This window comes from Blennius ocellaris (genome assembly GCF_963422515.1).
Source record: "Blennius ocellaris genome assembly, chromosome: 17".
Lineage (NCBI taxonomy): Eukaryota > Metazoa > Chordata > Actinopteri > Blenniiformes > Blenniidae > Blennius > Blennius ocellaris.
In genome coordinates, this window is record NC_137666.1 from 12,516,673 (window position 1) to 12,537,169 (window position 20,497).

Consider the following 20,497-nt stretch of genomic DNA (forward strand, 5'->3'; position numbering starts at 1 on the left):
CTTGAACAACACACCTCTTTATTTGTCTGGGTAATAAACTACATAAATTAAAAGTGATAAGTGACAAAATTTGCATTCGTCATATCCTATGGGCTCGGGCTTTAATGGAAATTACCACAGGCAGCGAGGCTGTAATAAAGACCATAACCCACAAAATTGGAAAACATAGGTGATATATTAATGAGTTTACAAAACTGAAGGACGACCAGACCCTTGGGGATGTGTCCTCCTCTCTCTGTCTCTCCCTCTCACCAGGACAAGCCCATTTTTCAAACAAACATGTCAAATAAAAAACATTCTGAAAACTATATCACTCACCCTGCCAAATTAAATTCTCAACATTTGTGAAATACTTGTTACACTAACTTATTATCACATGTGTTATACATTTGGTTTACTTACCAAAGGATTGAAAGTGACTTGTCTGGTTTTGCTGTATTTCAATAAAATACATCAAAAATCCCAGATATTCAACTTTTGGTCATTTTTGTGTTAAATATAACAGAAATGAGTGAGTAAATAGCTGTAGACAACAAAGATAGAAAAAAAAAAATAAAGAGTTCTGTGGGACATCTTTTATTAATCCACCTGAGCGTGAAACTGAGGAATCAAAACAGTCAATAATTTCAAGCTGTACAATAAATCTCAATCATATTTACCCAGTAGAAACGTGATCCCTGCATTGTATGTGCCGCCTCTACCACAACACAAGTGATGCTCATCTGCAGGTTGTAGACTTTGCCACTTATGCCGGATGAATAAACTAAAAACAAAACAAAAACAAAAAGGGGAACCTAGTTAAAAGCGGTGGGATGAAGAGACGTCGCTCTCAATTTTGTACACTCAGACAGAATCAGTTGCCGTTGGCCTGCTTAGGGGTAGAAGGTGAGGGAGGCACACAAAAGCAGTGCAATTATTCTGCTCTGGCACAACAACAGAGAGCAAAAGGAGCATCAAAGGCTTTCCTCTGAGCAAAATAGGGCTCCCTCAGAGGAAAAGCGCAACCTGTGAGTGAATACCACTGCACGGACTTTTGCTCCTCTCTTGAGACACAGGAGGCAAAGGATGTGTGTCAACACATTCGCTGTGCCTATCCACTTTGATTATACTTTTTTTATAGAGTGTGCTTGCAGCCAAGTTAATAGCCGTTTATAAAGTTCGCAGATATGTTGGGTTTTTTTCAACAAATGTGACAACGAAATCCATATCGTCACAAATGTAGAATAATCTGTTTCAATTGTCATAACCACCCATGTCTACTGGACTGGCTTGCATTATTTGTGTGCATAGCCATATTAGTGAACTGAAAGAGTACCACGCGTGTTAGAGCTTTGATTTATCATTACTGTTATTGTTACTATGTTTTATTGAAAATATTTTACATGCTGTCATCCATCCATCTTATATAATGCTTTTTTTTTTGCAAATTAGGCTTGCTGGGCACTGGGGTTGATCCCAGCTGACTTTGGGCATGATCTGTACAGGTCAAACATCCATCACAGGACAAACACAAAGAGACAGACTATCATGCACACAAATGCTCATTTAGTATCATCAAGTAACCTCAGTCATGTTTTTGGATTGTGGGAAGAAAACAGAAGACCTGGAGGAAATGCATACATTAATTTTACTTATTTATTTTAGCATTTTATCTTCCATAACAGGTGTGTCGAGTTCATTTTAGTTTAATGGCCACATACATATACAGTGCATCTCAACGGAATTCATATTTAACAAGATCTTCAAACTTTCATTTACCGGTAGTTAAATTTCTGTACAAAGAAGTAAAAGTATATTTTCAACAGGCTTATAAAAACTGTGTTGTCCTATATCAACATTATTTTCTCCAGGCTAATCTATGCGACAATCTGTTCTTTCCTTGGCTGTACATGTTCTGTAGTTTTTGGCGTGCACAGGCTCACTGTGCATGGCTTTCATGCTACTTGGAAACTACCTTTTCACATGTGTATTATGTGCATTATTATCATCTGTTGTTCTGTACAAATGAGAAAAAAAAATGTGTTACTATAATTTTTTTAAATGCAGTAAATGTCTTCTTTTGATTTTTACTCTTCATTAGGTTGTCCTTCAGACGAGATTAGCCCTTCTGACAGGCCAGTTTTTAGCCCACAGATCTCATATCTGAGACACTTTTTTACCACTTTGCTGATGGAGTAGAGTAGCTGAATAGCTGAAAATATTTTAATCACCTCTTGAACGTATTTAATTCTGTACGTTAGTATAGTATAGCAATATTGTGCTAAATTCAGTTAAACATTGAAAATTAGTAGCAGATAACATATTTTGACATATTTGGATTAAGCAACAAATTAATAGAATAGCCATCTCAGCCTTTGGAGTCCCAGAGACTGAACCTGTGTGACAAATTTAACTTAATTCAGTTTTATTTATATAGTCTCAAATACAACACAGTCCTCTCAAGGCACTTTTAGAGAGAAAAGCAAAGCAATTCAACATGATTTTAGACTCGTGATGTTTCACAAAAATGTCATGTTTCTAGTGTGTGCAATTAATGAAAATTCACAAGAATATTACAATAAATAGTTAATAATTTTAGCAAAAGTTGTGCTCATAAGTTACTTGAACAAGCTCAAATAATGAGTAAATAAAAGAATTGATATGCATGCAAAAGCATGGCTTGTATTCGTGTTACAATTTATATATATTGTTATTATATATTTAATTATTTTTAGCTTTTAAAGCATGCACTTCACAATGGTTGGAACAGTTTTAGATAGCATTTTTTTCTCTTTCCCTTTCTTTCCATCTTCTTTTTTCCCTTCCATTTCTTCTTCTTCTTCTTCTTCTTCTTCTTCTTCTTCTTCTTCTTATTGTTATTATTATTATTATTATTATTATTATTATTATTATTATTATTATTATTATTATTATTATCGCTATTGTTATTATTATTATTATTATTATTATTATTATTATTATTATTGAAAGTATTCTCCATTTGGTACTAATTTTCTTTCAGGCATAATAGAGGGCATCTTGATATACAAAATGGGTCCTTCGCCAACCCGGAAGCTAAGCTCTCACATGTTGTTTGTATTCGCCGGTTGCTCAGAGCATTTTTTCCCCCATTTTTAAAGATCAGAGTCAATCATTATCCTCCGCAGCAAAATATAGGAAGATGAAAGTGGTGGCGTTAATAAGGTAATAGTCTCTCTTTACTTTAAGGACGTGTTCGTTTTGTCAGTGGTGTTTTCTACCGCTGTGCAGAACCAGTGCCGAATGTTTACATGCCAAATGAAGAGCTGAGGTTTGTACTGTGCCTGGAATAACTGGCAAAATTACACTAATCTATTGGACTATCTAACAGATAATTCTGAGCAACCTCAATTACAAATATGCCCATCCTTTGTGAGTAATATTACCGCTGTGCCACCGACATTAATGTATATATCTGCATTGTAACGCCTGTACCTATTTTTCACACTGTGTTCCAGTGGGGGCAAAGACAGCTGCTACAACATGATGCAGTGTGTTGCTGCTGGGCATCGGATCGTAGCTTTGGCCAACCTGCGTCCTGCTCTCGCAGGTGAGGAAAAATGCTGTGCTTATGTGGAGCAGCCAGCTGCACTTCTGTGGACTGAGAAACTAGGAACTGTACAGTAATACATTTCTAAAGAACTTTATCAGCATAAGCTGCGTGTTGTATGCAGATGCCCCTCTTCAGCTGGGTTGTGCACGGATACATTGTAAAAATTATTATCTAGAGTAGCATGTGTGTCTGTTTTGGGTTGTGCATTTGTTAGGCCATGCAGGAAATAAGATAAAGTCTTATACTATGACATTTTAATTAATTTGCAATTAATTTTTAACAAAAGTTGAAGGAGCTCACATGCTCACATTCGTGCTAAAATCGTCCTCACATTGGAGACACAACAAGACCTTGTATTGCTGTTTAAACTATCAAACTATATAGTAGGACAGTGTGGGTATGAAGAATGTAATCAGAAACTTTGTTTTTGCCACAGATGATTTGTACTTACTTTCATCCATGCATAGTCTGTTCTTTATATATGAAATTAATTAAAGGCCTTTATTTAAGTGTATGGAATCATATAGAATACCATGGTTGCACATGGCACAAGAAAATTAAAAAGTTAAAACCTGTAACTTTGAACAGGATAAAATGGATGGATGAATGGCTGGATGGCTTTTTAAGACAAAGAAACATGTCAAAACAGATCATTTACACATTTAAAAATAAGAACATACACCCATAATAGAAAAACATTAAATGTAAACAGCTGAATGCAGATTATAGTATTTTATTAAAAACTGTCTTTTAAATCCACTGTCTTTATGTAGGGTCACATTGCTCTCCTGGGGCTGCTTGCCAAGAAAAGTAGGGAGTTTGTGTGTCACCACGTTCAAGTGTTTTAAAGCAGGAAGACTGACTAAATCTTATTAGCATAGAAGAAGCCAAGCATCCCTGTCATATTTGGACTGAAGAGAAGCTGATATATAAGTATCAGATCTTCTTTTATTTGGTAGTATGTATGACCACTGTTGGACTTCCACTATACACATACATATTTAATTTAGCCTATTTTTGATTTTCTTCCATAAATACAAATTTTAAATACAACTGTAAATTATTGGGGAAGCAATGTGTGTGTATTTGTTCATATTTGTCTACGTAAAACAAAGATGAGTTGGACTTTAATAGAAGGGCTATGGTTTAGAGTGCAGCGTTTCTGCAACTTTAAGTCTTAATAGTTAAATAAATTAATACTGTAACAGCTGGACTTTGTTGAATACTAAATTCAATTGTTGTATCCTAAAATCTCTTCATTCTCTCAGCTGAGTCAGCGCTTTCCTTGTGTTTGTTTCCTAGAAACAAACACCTGCTATGAAATGTGTTTCTGTTCAGCGTTTTGAGTCCAAAAACAGATAATCAGAAAACTAATGGCTGAAATTCCTGTACTAGTTGGATATTAATCTTGTTTATTTACCAAATCATGGTGCATATTCTAACGGTTTTTCATGTTCTGTCAAAGTTGGTGTATATATCTGTGGCCTTTCATATACAACCTCCTTTCACCAAATAGCCTGAAATATTTACCAGACAATTTAAAAAAAAGTCTATTAATTAGACAAGTGATAGAGTTTGATGGGAAACTTGACTATCCTTTACCCAAAAATAAGATTTTCGTAATGCCACATTATAAGTATACAACTGATGAATTATATAGGAAAAGTTAAGATTGTCCAGCCAATTACTTCAATGATGATATGAATTACTTTAAGCCTTTACAGAGAATTGCTTCAGTAAACATGAGCCCATAAATGATGAATGTGATTTTGCCAGGCACGGAATGTAACATATTGTGCTTCCTGCCATAGATGAGTTGGACAGCTACATGTACCAGACGGTGGGCCATCAGGCTATCGAGCTGTATGCTGATGCCATGGACCTTCCTCTGTACAGACGCACCATCCAGGGTTCCAGTCTGGACACCAGCAGAAACTACAGGGAGACAGAGGGAGACGAGGTGGAGGACTTGTATCAGCTGCTGCACCTTGTAAAGGTAAAGTTGTTCAGTGAAAGATGTTCCATGCATTCTTCTGTTAGTTTACCGAGGCTGGCCAAGAGTTAATATTGGAAGCACCCACATTGTTTGATTTTCGATGTTACCTTTGAAATGTCTTAGTTTACAGTTAACACTAATGGTGAATACATCATCGAAAGTTGAATGATTCATCTGTATCCTTAGTCCTGAAGCAGGGAAAGACTTCAGACGCTGAACTCGGCTTTAAAACTCACCTCATTAATCCATCAAAGTAAAAAAAGGAACATCTTCTTGGCATCGTTCTCACTCATGATAAATTCCACCTTTTGTTTTAGTTTATAGTGATGCCTCTCAAGGACGATGTCCAGGTCCCTCTGTGTAACTGTGCTGTGTTTTGTCTTTGGTTGTGTACTTTTGTTTCCAGAAAAGGCACAGCATAGTGAGACATAAGAATCCACAGTACACCCACCTGCTTGATGACTTTCACAGCATAGAGCAGGAGTTCCCACTGAGTTTTGGTGGTAAACAGGCTCAATCTGGAGTCACCGTGAGGCCTTTTCCATGCATTATTTATTGTTGTTAATTATGAGGAAGAATTGAGCTCTACAAAGAAGTTGAGCGTACATTTATTCATATTTTAATCAAAATAGTTTGAGGTGTGTGTTTCATTTGTTTTGGGAATGCCCGGGTATCTTAAAATTTTGGAGAAAAATTAAATTGGCCACGTGGAAAATCTTGAGCACGGTCATTCTTTCATTCGGTCGGCGTTTGAGACATTATATTTGGGATTAACACCAGATGCTGAGAAGGGCTCTGAACAGAAATGTATATATACAATATTTTACTAATAGCAAGTCAGAAGGCAGTTGCGAGGAAATGGTTTGTGAAAGATTCCCCTTCGGTTGATGACTGGGTCAAAGTTTTTTGGGGTAATTTTATGATGGAGAAGCTGACTTTCATTCTGAGGCTTGACCAAAATCAGTTTGAAAGTTGGATAGAATATATGGCAACTTTGGGATAAGATGTTGATTAAAATAATAATAATAATACACCCCTCTTTTTTCTTTGTTTTCTTTTGCTCTTCTCCACTCCACTCTTTTAATTGTGTTTTCTGTTTCATTATTTGGAGTGTGCCAAGTACATGTTACACATGTATGCAGCTGGGTGCTCAGTGGATATTCACTATAATCACTGTCAAATATCTGTGTTACTTTTTTTTTTGTTTTTTTTGTTTTACAATTTACAGTGCTGATCACGGGGAATTAATGTGCAGTCAGTTGTGAGAAGGGGATTTATTTTTGAGAGATGTGGATATATTTTGGACAAACCTGTTATTATAATTACAATTGTTTGTCTTAATTTCTATTATATATTAAATTGTAATTATTATGGTTGTTTTTATTGTTGCAAGTTCAGATATTTGTGTGCAGAATAGGTAATACCTGGATGTTGGTGAATATATAAGTGCTGTAGTATTTTTTTTTTTTTAATTTTTCAATGTTTATTCATTTATTGAGGTTGTTTTTTATTGTTATTGTGTTTTATTAGTAAATGTTATTTATTTATTTCACTGCTAAATACTATTTCATTCAAGTCTTAAAGACTGGTGAGACATGCACAAAAATATAAGCAACATGTATAATCGGTGTTCTTGTTTTTCCAAGTAAAAAGTTCAATAACCAAAAAAACAATAATTTTGAGAACTGACTTTAATGTATATGTTGTGGAGACAAATTTAGGTTTCAAAAGACGTTTTAGTGCATCGTCATCATCATCAGTTTAACAGTCACAACTGATGACTCTATTGATAAATGAAAAACATCTAACTGTCGCATGAACCACAATGTCTTCCAATGTGAAAAACATCAGGAAGTCCAATATTCAAACTCAAATGACTCCTTGGCGAGCCACAAAAGATCTCAGGATGAGAGTTGGGAGGACAGATGTGCTTAAAGCTCAGTCAAAGGAGCCTCATTCTAACAGTTTGAATCGCCTGCTCTTTTGCAGCATTGCATTGTTCCATAAACTGGGAAATGTCGTTCCTGTGTCTGTTAGCAAATGCCATACTGTATGCACAAGCACACTTACAGGGCGGAAAAGAAATTGCCCAAGTATATGTATGAGTGAAAAAAGCTTTCAAAGCAACTGTGAACTTCTCTCATCTGAGCTTCATCCAGTGTGACACTACTGACATGCTTTACAGTGGACTCGCTGAAGTTTCAAAGTAATGGGAAAACCCATCGTACAATCTGCAAGAGACCTTTTCTGTGTAGCTTCAGTTGACTTTCCAAACTCTGACTAAAAGATTAGCAACCCATGTTAGTGTTTTCATTCTGTCTTATTTAGTATGTGTTCATTTTACTCTCAAAGTGGAGTAAGTTTGCCTTCTTTTTTTTTTTTTTTTTGTCACTGAAAAAAATGGTGTGCCTGGTCTATCAGTTAATCAAACTTTTATGTGCAAAGTTTGAGAGAGGTGCCCTTGAACAATGGCTCCACTGGGGGGGGGAATCCATTCTTTTTTTATCTCACTTGACAGAAGATCAGATGCAAAAATTAATCACCAAATTAATATTTCATCAAATACCACTTTTGCCAGGATGCTGAGGAAATATTCATTTGATGCCAAATTATGTATGAGACCTCGGTGGTCTAATGTGGTGCGGGGTGGCTGACTGACAGGTTAGAGATAACTGCGTGTGTGTTTAACACACCGCTGGCACTGCCTGTCTACCTGACCGCCTGCAGCCATGAGGAAGCGACCCGGACACACACTTCAACAGCAAGAGTTCTCCCTGCTGTCAGTGGGAACACGGTGCAGGATTGAACCTTGGTAACACTTTAGCCCCTCTGCGCCCTGACAAAATCAAATTTTTTTTGGTCTGGCAGTATCAAAATCCAAGTGCTTTTTTTTTTTTTATGGGTGATAGTTTGGATTTGTTGCTGAAGTGGGACTTGGCTTGATGCGGTGTAAATGAGAGGGGTTTGGGTATGCACAGTTCCTCCTGTAGCTCTGTGTGGAGACATGTTCATCTGGAGCTGATGACCGCTCCAGGGCCCTTGCATGTCCACACATTGCCTGAGCGGCAGGGGCCAGTCGTCCTGCCTCGGGGCATTTGGCGCCCTTTTGCCTGACTTCCTTTGCCATTTTCTGTGGAAATCTTCAGCTCGACTCGTGCAGCTACACAAGGAATCTCTTGATTTTCTCTCCAGTGTTTTGTCTGCTTTATATTTTGAAAAGTACACACAGTCATTCTCAATTTGTGAGTTTTTAGAGTATTTACAGCAAAGTAGCAGACATATCTTTGGTATGATGCAATATACCATCTCTGCCTGTGGTCAGGGCTCTAATTGCAAAAGGCTGCTAATTTCCTATTTCCAGGGCTTCTCTGGCCTGACCTCACCAGTCAGACAGGCCATAGATCAGGGCAGTTGGACTCCCATGGGGCCCTCGCAAGGCTAGCAGACCTCCAGTCGTCTCTCCGTTTACCTCTTTCACCGTCATCAACAGACCTTCACCATAAACAACGAGCTTCCTCTCTCACTCACTGAGTGATGGTAACCATAGGAGTTTTTATTTTGTTTTTTGTTTTTTTTCCCTCAAATTTCAAGTAACCACTATATGCAGTTGTTTTTTTGACCTCCTCACTAATTGATAGGTTCACTAACTTTTACCATTTGTTCCACATTATGTAAGAGATTAAATTATTCAAATCCTGTCACACTGTCTCAGTCTATGTCACATTCAATCAAGCTGAAGGCATTCTTTTTTATTGTGGGAAAAAAAAAACACACACACACACACACAAATATAAAAATCCTCCACTGTAAAGTTTTTGGTGTTGTTGATTAGTGGAGGGAGTGATAAAGAAGGGAGAAAGATACAGGGGGAAAAAAACACCTCTTTTGATAATGAGCTGTTAAATCACCAATGCTGGAAAAAGAACAGTTTTATGCATCCTGTTTGGAATGTGTGATTTTTTTTTTATTTTTTTTTTTACAAGTAGTTTGAATTAATTAGAAGTTACAAGATTATATTTGGCAAATGACACTTGAGCATTGATGAAATATATATTTTTTTTTTTCTCAGATCCAAAGTTGATGAGTTTTAAGTGGATGTTCATCCCTCCTCCTCTTGCAGCCGGGCTTGTAGCATGAGCCAACAGTGCCATCTATGGATCATTCCCATGAGCTGACGAACCAAACCTACTCTGCACACTTTGGCCTCAGAGAATGTTTGGAGCCATTGAGTAGATTCAAAGGACGAGATCATATTCTTCAGAACTATTGTTGATAGAAGGGGAGGGGGGAAAAAAAAGTCCAATTATATCAGGAAAAAAATGAGCTATCCATTCACTGGCGGTAGTGATAATGGGGGAATGACAATGTGGCCCTATCCTCAGCTCCTTTGCTCTCATCGCTGGCCGCCTTTCTTTGAAGTCTGTAACCTGATAGATATGCAAGCCACACCGTACCCTGTCCCATCCTGCTCGGTGCTGATCTTTGAACCCGCTCTTTGAGAGAGAGAAATAACAGTTCTGATGGGGCACGTTTGGACATCTATAGCTGAAGGCTACATATTCATAGAAAAGATGACATCTTTGTGTCCTCTGCCAGGATTCACAACAAAATCAGAACACCGACATCCTAAAACGATGTGTTTTACAAATAAGTATAAGCTCTATTTCTTTTTCTTTTTTTTTTTTTTTTAAAAAAAGGTCTCCTTGTACATTGTGAAATTTAGTGGATTGTGTGTCCATACTTCATTTTGTGTCTGTTCTGCTCCTCTGTCGTGATCTGCTCCAATGTGTGATACAGATCAACAGTGTCAGTCACCCCTAGCTGTAACGCCAGTCCCCCCGAAGGCCAGCAAAACCCCTCATATTAGTCATATCACATCCCTCAAGTCCTTTATCCTTCTCTCAGTGCTCTGTGACCTGACACAGTGGCTCTTTATGCCCCGTGACCCTGCTGCTGCTTGTGTGTGTGTGTGTGTGTGTGTGTGTGTGTGTGTGTGTGTGTGTGTGTGTGTGTGTGTGTGTGTGTGTGTGTGTGTGTGTGTGTGTGTGTGTGTGTGTGTGTGTGTGTGTGTGTGTGTGTGTGTGTGTGTGTGTGTGTGTGTGTGTGTGTGTGTGTGTGTGTGTGTGTGTGTGCGCGTGTGTGCGCGTGCGCGTGTGTGTGTGTGTGTGTGTGTTCAAGGTCAAATTGGGCCTCCGTTACATGATAACAGGTCTATCTCGGTTCTCCTTACACACCTCTGCCTCTCTTTTCTCCCCAGCTTACCTTCTTTCAACACTGGCAAAGATACGTCACTGCTCTCATTTATTCGCACTCTTTTACTCTTCAATATCTGCAAGGGAAACGGTCCTGCACATGAGTATGCATGTTTCTTGTGTCATTTGGTGTTCGTGAAACACTTTAATAAAGTGTGTGACTTTTGGAAAGATGCAACTGTAGCTTCGGTGTCTTCCTGTCGGGATGCGTAGAATATAAAAAGAAAATGACTGTATTGCAGCAGCTCTACAACCTTTGAGCTGATGAATAAAGACAAAGACATTTAAGCTCATTAGAGTGATGAGGAACAATAGATGATATCTATGCACATGTTCTATTCTGCCAGCTCTAATTAGCAGCACGGCAACATCTCTGTCACACTGAGACTCGGCTTTGGGAACGATGGAAATGTTACTTTCAAATCTAATTTTCCATCCTCTAATACATTTGACTTTCCCTAAAACACTGTGAGGATTAAAACAAAAAAAATCCAACTTATTTTATTGTTTTGCATCGATTTGATGGGTCATTTAACATCCAACTCCTGTATATTTTTTTGTTGTTGTTTTCAGTTATGTCTTTACAAAATCAAGCAGAGATGTATTGGGACTTTTAGCCCTTGTAGATGAAAAAGATAATCCTTTCCACAAACTTGAACCCCCCCCCCCCAAAAAAAAAAAGAATCTACTGTATTTCCTGACCTTCATTATACACAAAACCCCTCCTCATCCTCAGTCACTTCTGCTGCTCCGTTATCGACATCAGCAGACAAGACCGGGGCCCTCTGAGATAGCAGAGACGGTCTGTCCACAAGTCCAAACATTCTTTTTCAATCTTTCCTCTCACTCAGTCCTCCTTCCTTTTCTTCTGCTGGCACGGTTGTCTCCATTGTGTTGTTGTCGCACTTTCATCTGGACCCTTTAGAAGCTCGGCACCGCCGCGTTACGAGTGCCCTGATGGAGGTGCATCCTGCTGCGAGAAAAGAAGGGAGGAGGACCAGGAGAGATGAGAAGGAAAGGAACAGAGGAGGAGGAGGAGGAGGAGGAGGCGGCGGCGTTGGCTGGCAGGCAGGCAGATGGAGGAATCTCCAGTCAAACCAGGAGCTCTGTTGTATTGATTAGGCTGCTGAGGTGTTGTGAGACAAGATGTTGAAGAAGGGTGTGAACTGTGAAAGGGAGGGGTTAAAATCAAACACGCAGCCCTTCTCTGATTACCGGCATGGTGCCGCATTAGACGTACATCGGGGGCTCAACGGGAAAATGGATTTCTTTAAAAAGCCGCTTAATACATAAATCATGACCTCTGGGGTCACAGCGAGGGTTTAGAAGATTAGATCAATAACAAAGCTAATGCAAGCTTGTTGTAGCTGGGTTGTGGCGCAGAGAGCCCTCTAAATGGTGTTATTGGAAGTAGCTTTACAAGCAGTTATGGGCCAATGGACTTCTGTGGAAAGTTTATTTCATTATATTTCAGCAAAGTTTACAATGCCTTCAGAATATATGGCAGTGGGAGCATGTACAGAGCTTCTCAAACAGCTGTCATTCTCCACGCGATCGCCATTGTGTTCTCTTCCTCCGGTCTGAGATGCTTGTATTTATGTTGCCCGACACAGTGGCAGTGAGGTTGAGATTGCATGCTTGTTTTGCACATGAGGAAGGATAGCATTAGCACTGAGATAATGGCACTGTGTATTGTTCGCTGGCCGTGTGGAAGTGGTGGGACAGGATCTATTAGATGGAGGCCCATTTCCCACCAACTGACGCTAGCAGTCCCCCACAAACATTAGATAAAGCCTCCAGCCTTTGTAATTTGTTTGTATTTTTCTGCTTAATGTACTTTGCTCAATCTTGTTTAGTGATGATGGAAACTGATAGCCTTATCTCGCCCTGCCAAGGGCATGAACCACTCCAAACTGCTCGGCTGAACAATGTTTCAATGAAGAACGTGTGTGTTTACGGTCCGTCGTTCTGGTTTCATTTTGATGCTGAATGAATTGTGTGTGGATCTTTGTCCATTTGCATTTTAGCTATTGCCCAATATGTTTTGTTATGCACTGAAGTAAATACACCATTATGTAAAGTTTATTCCCACAATTTCTCTCTTTTGGTTGTGTGTTTATAAAAGAGGCTGAAGGAAAAATACTTCTCGTCTTGGCAAAATCATTTAAAGTTTTTTTGTTTGTTTTCTGTTTTTCTTTTCTTCAAAATGCCAAGACTGCTAATCTTTATATCTGGATTTATGTTATTATGTTTTCTTTAATGCATTCTGTACTTCTTTTGAAAAATTGCATTTGGAATTTTTGCTTTCAGATTTACTTGCCTTCCCCAGATTGGGGACCAAGCCTAGTGACGTGTGTCCTCTGTCGTGGACATGTTCAGCCGTCTCTCCTTACTCTTTTAAGCTACTCCACTGTTGTGGTTTTCTACAGTTTTCCCTTGAAGCTCATGTTAGTCCATGTTACCCAGAAGAAAAGGTGCCAACCCAGACCTTGAATGTAAAAAATAAATAGGCAGTTTCAAACTGAGTCGGTAACGTTTTGGGCTCCTCTGTGATGTTTTTGGTCCCTGGACTCCCGAGTTGGGAACCACTGCACAGGTTTTTCAGGGATATATCAAATGTTCTGCTGCTACTACTAGGCCTCAGACAAAATGAAAAAGGTAATTATAATTTTACATTCACAGTTGTTGCGTTGCTCTCTCAAACCATCACAAAATCTAAATCTAGAAAAACAGAAGTCAGAGAAGAGATTGAACTTGTAATAACATTTTTCAAACTGACCAGAATCAACAAGTCTGGCTGTCTCCCTCAGAAAAGACAGGGAAAGTGTGAAGTCTTTCAACTCCCTGCCACTCATCCACTCAGAAATTAAGAGGGCTTTTATGTTTTGTTTTCCGAACCGTTCCCCTCAAGAAGTATTTGTGGCCGGCCCCATCACCTCCCGCAGCTAAAGTCATAACCAGGCGTAGAAAAACACTGTCTGGTGTCTGGAGGACTGGGTTAAACCAGCATCACTACCATATTTTCCTCAAGTCTCTCTCCCTCCCTCTTCTCTCTCGCTTTCTCTCTGGGCGGTGGAGGATGGAGGACAAGATGCCAAGAGACTGGAACCTGACCTCACCAGAAAAAACATTTACATTTTGGAGTGTGCGTATGCAGAGGCCGGTGCATGACTGTGTATGAACAGGGGCATCAGTACATGTGCACGCATGTGGACTAGGTGCTTGTACTGGGCCATAAAAAGCAGCCGACATAGTTTACCTCTCTGTGGCATAAGTCTCGCTCTTTGATTCTGCCCCTCTCACTTTCTGGGAGCAGCTTCCTGTTTCAGACACTCAAAGACTTTTACCTCAGCCTAATGGGAATGTTGCAATGACAGAGCTGGGACCCGTATGATTTCAGATATTACCGACGCTTTAAAAGTAAAAAATAGAATCATGGTTCAAATGTTTGGAGGGAGTTACACAATTTCTTTCTGGCTCAAAATTCCCAAAGCAGCTATTCGGCTGAAGGTCAAGGCCTGCAGTGACTATTTGATTGATAACAAGAAAAATAATATATTAATAAAAATGTTGCATTTTTAAAACTGATTCATAACCGAAGTTATTTGTTTGAATTGCAGGCATTCATGAACGTGCACAACATCAATAAACAACCTTATGTCCTTCTGCTGCTTCTCAGCATTTAGTTTTCCGTGTGTCTCGATGTCGAAAGCCTCTTTGTCCTTGGCCTGCTGAAACCAGTGCTTGCTTTGGCGAAGACTTTCTCCCTCCCTGTCTGACAACTGGCTGGGTCTGTGTTTACGTAACCATATATATCTGAGAGGAAACTCGTGAAACGTTAATCTCTCCACTTTTTAACCCTGATGAATTTCTACGTTTTCCAGCTGTGCGGCATGGCATATTTATGCTCAGGCTCTATTGCTGAAAACAGTTCTGTCATTGTAAATGAATCACTATCCAAGACTACAGTGTGTGTGTGTGTGTGTGTGTGTGTGTGTGTGTGTGTGTGTGTGTGTGTGTGTGTGTGTGTGTGTGTGTGTGTGTGTGTGTGTGTGTGTGTGTGTGTGTGTGTGTGTGTGTGTGTGTGTGTGTGTGTGTGTGTGTGTGCGTGTGCGCGTGTGTGTGTGTGTGTGAACTTCAGGCTACTAAACTGTACAAATGCAAGCTCACTGGTGAATAGCTGCAGTCAGATCTCAGTGGATAAAATCAGAAGTTTCTTTTTGGTCTTCCCCCGGACCCTAATCAGTGCATACAAGCCCGTCACTCGTCACATTTCTTCTGGTAGATAAGTGTGACTCACTCATCACGTTGAAGAGACAATGTGTCATGTCATATCCTCTGCTGGCTGGTCACACCTGCACCGTGGCCTCAGCGGAGGATAACACTCTCCCCTCGTCTGCTTCCTCTCTCCCCTCCTTCCAACTCGGGCCTGCATCATCTCAGGAACCGGTCGGGGGCATTGAGGTTCGTGAGCAGCTGGCTTTGTAAGAACTTTGTTTTTCTTATTCCACTACTCTGTTACGGTCGAGGACTGACACGTGTTGAGTCATCCACAAGCACAAAAGGAAGAGACTGTCTTTCAACAGCTGCTTCAAACACACAGCCCGACCAATTTACCAACGGGAATGTCTCTGAAAGCCTTTTGGAGCAAGATTTTGACCGCTGTTTGTTTAACAAAGACATTCCCTAAGCCTGCATGTCATTTTGTTGCTGTGTTTTGATGGATCAGACATAGTACATGGTGTTTCTACCTCAGTTTATACTATGTAAGCAGATTATAAGTTTGCAAACAATGAGTGAAGCCCACAAAATCATAATGATTCCAATCCTTCATGTCCTTCATCTTGTCCACATGCATCCACACCCAGTCACTTCTCTACCAAGTGTGGGAGTCACCTTGGAGTGTACCTGCATACAGGGAATGATAATGAGGAAGCTGATTTACAACAAATAAGCAGTGTCTCCTCCTACTAAGCTCACACTTAGCTTCCTGTCAGTTTGGCATGTCTGAGCTGTCAGGACAGCCCAACACGCCCCGGGACTATGTCCGCATTACATTAAACACAATCGCTTGACCCTAGCAGGGCCCCATTGCATGTACCACATCTACTTGAGCTCTTACAACATGGTCCAACCCCCTCCTCCTCCTTCTCCTCATCCTCCCACCATGTAGGAAAACACGGCAAGAACAATCCCATTACATTACAAGAGAGCTGATCTAATGCAGAGAACATTAAAACCATGTTGCATCCAGTCACTTATTTGATGGATCTGGGAGGAGATGAATGAAGGGGAGGAAAGATGGACAAGAGAGGGAATGTTGAATAGAAGGGGGACGGGATTGGAGGCTATGAGGTCAGACGTGGCGACTGTGTGACAAAGTGATTGCGGCAATAGAGAGTACGCGATGGTACTCCGGTGCCCTTGAGCAAACTGTCATTCAAACCACTTTAATTAATTTCCCCACACAGTCGTGGTTCCCAGCTCCCCAGTATCACAGAGGAGTCAAACGGCGTCCATATCAACAACCTGATAAAAGCAGGAATTTGTAAAGGAAATCTGTGACTTTGTGTCTGTAATGGCTTGCAGCTCTGTTTACCGGACTCCTCTTGTCAGGGGAGACTGAAGGAGGCATTTTGGAAATGCACCATTTTGCAAAATGGAGCTTTGTATTGTTAGGGTGTATAATTAAGACCTCATTGTGACAGCCATTGAGAAAGAGTTAATGAGGGTTCTGATGTACTCCATATGAATATGAATATTGAATTTTTAATATTTTATGGATTTCTAATTGCGTGGGTTGCTGATAATGACTTTGACTGTGGAATATTACTGTGACTGAATATGTGGCATGGGTAAGTGCGGTACCTTCAAAACTGAGAGCTGATAAAATATGTGCATTCAAGTTCAAGTTCTTTGCTTGGTGATTTCCATGTATGTATCTGTGGGGCCGAGACATATCTTGACTGAAGGCATGTCTGTGACTGTGAATACATTTGAAGCAGTCTTTTACCCCCTTACTAAGATGAATGTATATATAATTACGAAGTATATCACGCACACTACCTTGATATAGAGTTTAATGGCCGTATCGTTTCTTTGTGGAGCATGTCTGCTGGCCTTAATCTTCTCCACAGTTGACATCTTAATAACTCAGCCCTCTCCATCCATTTCCACAGGAGACATCCGGATGTGGGGGAAGGATTAGTTTAATGAATTTGACAATTAGTAACAGAAGTTAATGACTGCATGGGGCTAAGTACCCTGATGGACATGGCTGGGGGGACTGAGGACTTCCATTGCTCTGGGCCATAGATCCTCATTAATAGTGTTTCTGCCTGCCGGAGAGTCCAGGGGAAGCCAGGCCAGGCCTTTGTTTAGTCTGCCCCTGACAGGGCTGCGAGGGGGTTGCACTGTTGCACGCTGCCATGCCAGAATTAGTCCCGCTCTGGGCATGAGTTAATGTAGGGCCTCGGGTCCTGGATCAGGTGAGGCTTCCTTTAATGAACAAGGGTCATTAAATGTTGAAAAAAAGAAAAGTGACACGGGAATCAGGGCAGGTAGGAAGCTCTTTCTTCACATCCTCTGCCAACATTCATGAAGAAAGAAGAGTGGATAGTAGGTCACAGACCGCCTCGTGACCCCTGGCTTGATTTACAATTACGTTAGCAAGATCCCACCTCTAATGCAGTCAAAACATCGTTTAGCCAGATAGTTCTCATAAAGATTTTATTATTATTTATTGTTTTACTGAGCTTCATGAGCTGCCTAGTCACTTTTTCAAATATTTCCACTATAAACTATTTTGATAAATTTTTCAGCCACCATAAAATCAAGGTTTGTGTTTTTTTTTTATAGCATCATGAATACACATAGAACAATTCCCATAACATCCCTCAGCTCCGATTTATATGTGCATATACCCCTTCTTCACCATAATTTATCCCACCTTCTCCCATAGAGGATGAGAAAGTATGGCTAGAATTTGTAAAATCACATCCAGCTGTCCCCTCATTCCTGCCTGTCTGCCGGTGATAGCTATAATGGCGACAAAAACATAACCATATCCAAAAATAATCGTTTCCCAAAGCTTTGGCCAAATGGTCTGGTAGTTCGACGCCAGTGAGAACAAGGGGATGTGTGAGAAGTTTATCCGGTGTTATCATTAGCGTGTGTGCGTGGGTAAAAGGCTGTATGATTAGATGTAAAAAAAAAGAAAAAAAAGAGAAGCGTTTTAATTAGTCCAGACAGAGCTGAACCTCTGGGGTCCAAGGTGCCTACAACAGAGAGAAAGGAGATAGAGGGAGAGGCCGAGACCGAAATGTGAGACAAAGCTGTTGTTTGTTGTTTGTTGTTGCTCTGATGCCAAATCTTATGTCAGGCCCTGCCAAGTTTAAAGCCAAGAGACCAAATTGGTGCTGATGTATGGTGCTCCTTCAACACTCCCCTTCGTCTATTTGCTCCTCTTTCTCTGCGTCTCCCCTTATCCCACCCTCTACCTCCTAATTTGCCTCTTTAGGGAGTGACACTTGCATTTAGGGAAAAGGTTATCATTGTATTAGAATAGAGTGTTGGCCTTGAGGCTTACCTAGAATTACATGACACTGCCTGCAGCCTCCTCCGCTCTGTGCTGGACTGAAATGTTATCAGTCTGACTTAATTACTGTCACCGGGCGGTAGAACTTACTGTAACGCTCATTCCAGTGTTGGACACATTTTAAGAGATATTAAAGCTCGAGTACTGAATCTCTTCTGAAGATCTCTTGGTGTTTAACTTTAGGTCAAAGAGATAAATTCTGGCTGTGTATTTGTCTGTATGTGTTTAGCTTCTGCCTTAAACCGCACGTCTTTGGCAGCACCGCCATCACGCACATACACACACACACACACACACACACACACACACACACACACACACACACACACACACACACACACACACACACACACACACACACACACACACACACACACACACACACACACACACACACACACAGAGCACATCCTTTATCTGATTAGCTGGCACGTTGTTGTTGTTGTGTGTGTGTGTGTGTGTGTGTGTGTGTGTGTCTTTGCATGTGAGAAGCACAGTGCATTTCAGCTCTGCATCAGGCCCCAGGCAGGGCATGGATTTCATTTAGGAAAGTATCAAAGGTTTACACGCTGTTCGCTTTAATCAGCATGTTTATCAGGCAGAGAAAAATTGCAGGAAGGGACCACAGGGAGAAGGAGGGGTTGGGGGGGGTTATCTTAAGGACCAATAGCCAGGGAAATTGATAATGGCTACAAGGTAATTTACTGGAGACTTGGGCATCCCTCCACTGCCTCTACCCTTGCCTCTCCTTCTAATTACAGCCCATGTACTGTTCTAATGAATCTGCAGGTGTGTGCGGGCAGGGGGAGGCCTTAGGAGGTGGGGATGGAAGTCGTGCATTCTTGTCTGAGTGCGCTTGTGCGTCAGCAAGAAGCCACAGCGTGCGCGTTTGTGTTTGTTTGTGTGTGTCACTCCGGATCAAAGCTGTTTTCGTGAAAGAAGATTGAATGCATCTCAAGGCTGTGTCTGTATCTCTCGAGTGCACAGTTGTCTCACTGTTTCTGAAATATGAATATGATATGAAAAGCAATTAGATTAGCCCTCAGCAATATTAAAGATACATGCCACTCATAGACGCAAAGTTCCGCTGATACTTCAAGTTGTCAGTGCGCTCCCATCTTCCGGCTGGGTGTAGAGGATGCAGGCTGCGGTCATGCACTCTCGTCTCCTGCTCACACAAGCCTGCTGATAAGGTCCAGTGGCCGTCTTTGGCGGTGCCTCCAGTCACATGCTCGCGTCGTACGCATAAACACACACGTTCACTCACACCGCCATGTACACAACAACCTCCGGGGGATATGGGCTGGACCATGAAGGCCTTGTGCGACCAGAGTGTAAACATCCCCACAGGACTGTGGTCCACTGAAAGGAAAAACTGTCAGGAATTTGCTTTCTTTGCCTCTTCTGCTCTGTGTGTGCGCACGCATGTTTACATGTGTTTGTGTGGTTTTGGTCACACGACACTTTGGGGTATCATTGTAAGTTTTGAGAGGATTTTTTTTTTTTGGGGGGGGCCTCACAAGACTGACATCATGTTACCGTGACAGTGTATCACGGAGCCACGAAGAGATTCTTTGGGGTTAAGTCGTCTCCGTTTTTCTTTTTCTCTCGCTCTCCTGACAGGAAAAGGAGGGTGTCGAGGCAGTGTCAGTAGGGGCCATTCTCTCCGATTACCAGAGGGTCCGTGTGGAAAATGTGTAAGTCAAACACACAAACTCTCAGTATCCAGAGCTCACTTTCTATCTAAAGTGTACACGCCCACAGAGTCTAGGCCTCTGAACTCAAATGACGCACAGTCTGTGGTTCACTGGAGGAAAAGAGTACATCCTCTGTTGTCTGTGTGTTCCAAACTTGGACCCAGTTTTGTTGGCATACGTGCACACACACCCATCGTGTTTTGTTTTCTGTTGATTCCATATTATTAATGTTGGCTTTGATTTTAGGATGTGGCTCAGCCTTTATGAAGCAATGATTTCCTCGAAGAGGAACAAAACTGATTTTGTTAATCTAAAAAAAAAAAAAAAAAAAAAGCATTTGCATTGGAGGTGAAACATAGTTCCTATTTCGAGAAAGATGAGTGT

General features: G+C 40.8%; 1 protein-coding gene across 1 annotated transcript in view; it reads left to right on the forward strand.

Moving 5' to 3' along the window:
* Positions 1-3,160: 3,160 nt before the first annotated feature.
* dph6 (diphthamine biosynthesis 6) overlaps positions 3,161-20,497 on the forward strand; it is a gene marked incomplete at its 5' end in the record, with an annotated part of 61,033 nt that continues 43,696 nt past the window's right edge. The window contains 4 exons of the mRNA XM_080513378.1: positions 3,161-3,183; positions 3,477-3,583; positions 5,383-5,567; positions 20,040-20,113. Coding sequence (XP_080369504.1) covers positions 3,161-3,183; positions 3,477-3,583; positions 5,383-5,567; positions 20,040-20,113 — 389 coding nt within the window. The remainder of the gene's footprint in view (positions 3,184-3,476; positions 3,584-5,382; positions 5,568-20,039; positions 20,114-20,497) is intronic.